This window comes from Pecten maximus, chromosome 13, assembly GCF_902652985.1.
Source record: "Pecten maximus chromosome 13, xPecMax1.1, whole genome shotgun sequence".
Lineage (NCBI taxonomy): Eukaryota > Metazoa > Mollusca > Bivalvia > Pectinida > Pectinidae > Pecten > Pecten maximus.
In genome coordinates this window covers 27044717-27050716 of record NC_047027.1, presented here as the reverse complement: position 1 = coordinate 27050716, position 6000 = coordinate 27044717, and the positions used below count along the sequence as shown (strand labels likewise).

General features: G+C 35.5%; 1 protein-coding gene across 2 annotated transcripts in view; it reads right to left on the bottom strand.

Annotated features, from left to right (window-relative positions):
* Nucleotides 1-1956: 1956 nt before the first annotated feature.
* Nucleotides 1957-6000, bottom strand: part of LOC117340773 (ubiquitin carboxyl-terminal hydrolase 25-like) — a 31988-nt gene continuing 27944 nt past the window's right edge. For both annotated transcript variants that reach the window (XM_033902541.1, XM_033902542.1), the window contains exon 24: nucleotides 1957-4009. In XM_033902541.1, the coding sequence (XP_033758432.1) occupies nucleotides 3825-4009 (185 nt within the window). In that variant the 3' untranslated portion in view covers nucleotides 1957-3824. The remainder of the gene's footprint in view (nucleotides 4010-6000) is intronic.

The following is a 6000-nucleotide window of genomic DNA, read 5'->3' as shown; positions in this document are numbered from 1 at the left end:
ACTATATACCCTACAAACAGATATGTTGATGGGCTGGGTAAATCATGAATGTGTACCAATATCAACATCACCCTACAAACAGATATGTTGATGGGCCGGGTAAATCATGAATGTGTACCAATATCAACATCACCCTACAAACAGATATGTTGATGGGCCGGGTAAATCATGAATGTGTACCAATATCAACACTATATACCCTACAAACAGATATGTATTTTGACTGTTCTAAACCTCCTCTAGAAGGGGTATATATATGGGCCCTGTTACAGTAATATCACAAGGCAACACCAAAGTGGAAATTTATTATCTAGACAACATGGCCATGAAAAAATGGGCATGATCAGGATGCATATATATATAATATTTATACATATATTACGTTTAACTAGCAATAATTCTTTGTTATGGAAATAATTTTGAATTTCAGAATTTTTAGTTTTTAAAGTGTTTATATCATGGACTTTAATCAGCAGCAAAGATGACACTGTCAATTGAGACTACCTCATATTCTAGTTATCAGATCAATATATTATCCCCAAAAGATAACAATGGATGGCATTTTTCAAGCATTAAAAAGATTTGGCAGCTAAAGCGAGACACACGGTATTTACACAGCTCTATACTAAGTGCATGATCAGTGCTACTAACTCCATATATATATAAACAATTTAAAGCTGTTATCATTAAATAAATACATGTATGTAATAAATACATGTATGTAATAAATACATGTATGTAATAGATACATGTATGTAATAGATACATGTATGTAATAAATACATGTATGTAATAGATACATGTATGTAATAAATACATGTATGTAATAAATACATGAAATGAAAGACTGGACTTCGTCTACTTCTAATTCAAATCTCAGATCTGAACCTAGCTATATATACACTGTACTTTATTGGCGTACTCACAAATTTGAGCACATTTCCGAATTTTAATAGATCGTTTTATATAGAGGAAGAGTTTATAAAATGCATTTAGCACATTCATAATTTAGTGTAATATGATCCTCCCATCATGAAAAAATAAGATAACTGCTCAAATACGGATGTTTTACAGTAAGCTAGACCTGTTAATATTTTTGTCAGATTTCTGTCAGAAAAATCTCCAAGTAAACAAACAAGAGGCCCAAAAGGCGATTAGAATAGGTCACTCGAGACTTTGTCTCAGGTGACCGAAAACATTCTTCATGTCACATATAGCTGCTGTGTTGATGATCCTAAGTGTCAGAATTAATCTTAAAATATATGAGGTAAAAGTATATTGCCTGGTGAAGAATGGTGAAGATTTAAGCGAAAGTCTAAATATAGAACTTGTAGCTAATTAAAAAAGATTTACTTAAATTCACAATCTAAAAATAGCTTACCAACATCTGTGAATGTACACAAAATGGAATTTGTTTACAATGAATTGACTGGCATACAGTGATAAAGACACAAAATTTAATGTTGTTTTTACTTACTCCAGTAACGTATTACTAAACATCTGACTAAGCTTAAAATGTAAACTTGTTTACAACAAGTGTAAAATCAGTTACTTTAGTATATCGACTAATATTAATTATAATCACTCTTGTTAAATCAGCCCGGATGGAAGCACGCAAATTATTTTGGGAACCCGAGTACCCAGAGAAAACCCACATGATCGGACAGGTGACCTCTAAAAGTTTGGTCGAGAAATTAAAATCAAACCCTGGCCGCCTATATATATATCTAGGTGAAGGGCAAGTGTAGGTGCTACCAGTACTAGTGTCACACGACCACTTGTAAACTTGTACCGAGTAAAACACTTTAGTGATGAAACAAGCACTGAAATTGATAGTGTAATTTGACTTTATCTTATTATCTGTAATGTTTCATTTGTTATACTGTGTAAAATGAATGCAGTTTATCTATATCCTCTATTTAGATGCATGTCGATAAAAACAATTAAATTAAAAAAAAAATATATCAAAAGTTTAATAGTTAATATGTTTCAATTAATTATATATCACTGTCACACAGATGTACTCTCTGTATTTAATGTGAATCAGCTATAAAAATGGTGACCATTGTATAGCTAGATTGTGATGACTGATCATGAGGGCTGACAGTACAACTTCACTATGAAAATAAAAATAACATACAGGCTACTACGTATACTTATCAACACAGAAAGGTTGTTTGAGGAATATGGTTCATCGAGATCAACCAATGTAACAAAACTATCATTGAAGATTCTCACAAACTTACAGAGGAAACAAAAACTCAAATTTCCTTTAAAATATCAACTTCATTTACGTTTGTAGCATAACAGAAGAGTTGACAACTTAAATGAAAAAGTCGTACTTTTCAATTAAAACATAATTGTATAAGTATTCTTTACGAGAAAACAGGCAAATACTGGCATGCATGTAATTAGGTCAGTAATAAAACAATATACCATTCCCAGTGATGTTGTGCCTACTCGACTTAAACAATTCACCATCTGTAGGCTAAATATAGAACGACAGAGAGGAAAAACAACACTTTAAAAAAAAAAAATTTCATTGAGAAATTTCTTCCATCCATGTATAACTAGAAAATATATATATGTGTGTTTCTATGAATAATGAGATGTCTTCACAGGCTCAATATTTATCCCATCGACTTTTGATGATATGACGATTAATTTTATAACATTTGAGGAAGAGGGATAGAGGAAAGAAAACTGGGCCTTTAAAAAGGTTTGGCATTTAAACACGAGTTTACTGTTTTAATTTTAATCTACCAAAGTTACTGATCATGAGGAGTTCAGAGAGACTATGTGAAACTTTTGTTTTCATTGAAGAAGAACAGTTTCAACTTACAGTTACAACTTCACTAAAAACATATTAAATTTTTGTAATCAATATTTTACCTTATTGAGAATTTGAATTAATTCAAAACCTATGTCTAAATGAAAGAAAAAGTTTGATGAAAAACTATAGATAAGCGTTCCACCTCACTGCATCAAATAAAGAAATTTTATATGTAAATACTTTTGTACTATCTGGTACAAATGTTTTATAAATAACAAATATCACAATCTTTGATATGCCATCAGTCACACTTCACTGATTAACGATTTAGGACCACACCCCTTTCCATTCAATGTTGGTCACACCTCACAGAGATATGACCACACCCTTTTCCATTTGATGATGTTATACATGTCACTGATGATGTTGCTGGTCACACTTCACCGATTTTCGATAACACACCTCTGCATTTCATGTTGTTGGTCACACTTCACTGGTTATCAACAGCCTTGCTTCACTGGTTTCCCACTGACTAGCTTCAATAGTAAGAGTATGCTGTGTATATGTGGTGTGTATTGGCCATGATCATCCAATTTGTATTGTCTTTTGACCAGTTTGTATTGTCTTTTGACCAGTTTGTATTGTCTTTTGACCAGTTTGTATTGTCTTTTGACCAGTTTGTATTGTCTTTTGATTTGTTAAACACCAACTCCAATGGTTTGGTATTGCATTCAATCCTTATAGGATGTACCTCTCGTTCATAACTGACCAAGCCTCAACTTTTCATCAGCGACAATACTTCCATGGTAGGTCGGTGACAAATCTTCCATTTTTCATCAGTGACGATACTTCCATGGTAAGTCGGTGACAAATCTTCCATTTTTCATCAGTGACGATACTTCCATGGTAAGTCAGTGACCAATCTTCCATTGTTCATCAGCGACGACACTCAAATCCTTTGATAATAATCCAATGAACTTTTCCATTTGAAATTTCAATGGTTTACTATCGATAACACTTCAGTGAAGTTAACACTAACTGATGGCACACCCTACTGACTGTCTAGTGCCTTCTCCACCAAGCCACTGTTCACAGCGATGTCTATTACATTCAAATATTGTCTGTATAAGTCTTTCAAGTCCTGCATCTGTACCGTCGGCAGGGCAGGTGGCCGCGTCTCATTTGGCGGATCAAACAGTTTTGACATGAAATCTTGAAGCTTCTCAATTTTCCGAGCTGTGAAATAAAAAATATCTTTGTGATCATAACACTGAATGAAAATTAAAACCCTTCTATAGAGTGGCTGTCAGTCTGAATGACTGAGAGGAGCAAAGCATTGAACTTAAAACAAATGTTATTTTTTATATAGGACAATACTGATTCATACATTACCAGCAAGCTTTTGTCTGATACAGATTCCAACTCAATTTGAATTTGTTATTCCCAAATTACAGTGGAGCCTTTAGATTGAAAAGCCAATCTGATGCTCAACATGACTGTCACCACGAGGACAATAACCATGACTGTCCCCATGGTGACAATAACCATTACTGTCCCCATGGTGACAATAATTTCAATTCTTAATACCACTTTATCACAGCAATATTATAGCAGCCTCAATGCTGTTCACAAGTTATACTATCACAAACGCTGGGCAAATGATAAATGTCATTTAGTCCTTTAAATCACATTCATTTCATGTAAGTTTATATCAGCATTGCCATGCCAACGGTACAATGATTAATTGGAGTTTGAATTTCATGTTCCTACTGTGATACTTTTTATCATTAAGTGTACAGAAGATTTAGCTAAAACTCAGTTTAAGTCTGAAAATGACAGTGATATTCAATTTTGTAGACACACTGCTAACTAAAAGGATGTTATCAACTACTACCCTGTCATCAGCAGAAAATTATTGTCAAATCACAACAAGTATGTACGCTACATATAAACTGAGTGATATGGAGGCCGAGGTGTCGGGCCAAGAAAATATCCTGTGGGTAGGGGAGACACTTAACAAGAGGCCCAGAGGGCCTGTATCGCTCACCTGGTTTCATGAGATATGAAACAAGAATGATGCTTAAGTATATTTGTCGCTGGTATTGCTATGTCAATATATATCATAAGCATTTTATATGGGTACATGTACAATGGTTTTATTTTAATACTAAAAATGCCAAAAGGTACATTAATCCATGAAATGAAATTGACTTTTGGCGCGACCCCATAGGGATGCTAACACACAAATGTGAGTGATATCCATTGCTTAGTTTCAGAGAAGATCTTGTTTAGACCAATTGGCCCCTTTTGACCCTGCCCTAGCTCTGCCCCCTGGGAGTCAGCTCCTTCCTTTATACAATTTTGAATCCCTACCCCAATAGAATGCTAATAGTCAAATATGAGCTGTTTCAGAGAAGTTGTTCATATCAATTTAGCCAAATTGACCCCTTTTGGCCCAGCCCCTCAGCCTCCAGGGGGTCGGCCCCATCATTTGTACAATTTTGAATCCTTAACCAAAGTGAATGCTACCAGTCACATATTAAAGATATCCATTGCTTATTTTCAGAGAAAAAGTTGTTTATATCAATTTTGCCAAAATAACCCCTTTTGGCCCCGCCTCTTAGGTCCCCTGGGGTCAGCCCTGTCATTTGTACAATTTTGAATCCCTACCCTAGGGGGTTGCTACCAGGCAAATATGAGTGATATCCATTGCTTAGTTTCAGAGAAGAAGTCGCTAATATCAATATAGCTATATTGACCCATTTTTGCCCCGCCTCTCAGGCCCCTAGGGGGTCAGCACCACCATCGGTACAATTTTGAATCCCCGACCCATAGCGATTGTTTCCAGGCAAATAGGAGTAATATCCTTTGCTCGGTTTCAGAGAAGAAGTCGTTTATATCAATGCAGCCAAATTGACCCCTTTTGACGCCGCCCCTCAGGCCCCTTGGGGGTCAGTCCTGTCATTTGTACAATTTTGAATCCCTACTCTAGGGGGTTGCTACCAGGCAAATATGAGTGATATCCATTGCTTAGTTTCAGAGAAGAAGTTGTTTATATCAATTTAGCCGAATTGACCCCTCTTGGCCCCGCCCCTCAGGCCCCCCGGGGGTCAGCCACACCATTTGTACAATTTTGAATCCCCACCCCATAGTGTTGCTACCAGGCAAATATGAGCAATATCGTTTGTTCGGTTTCAGAGAAGAAGTTGTTTATATCAATATAGCCC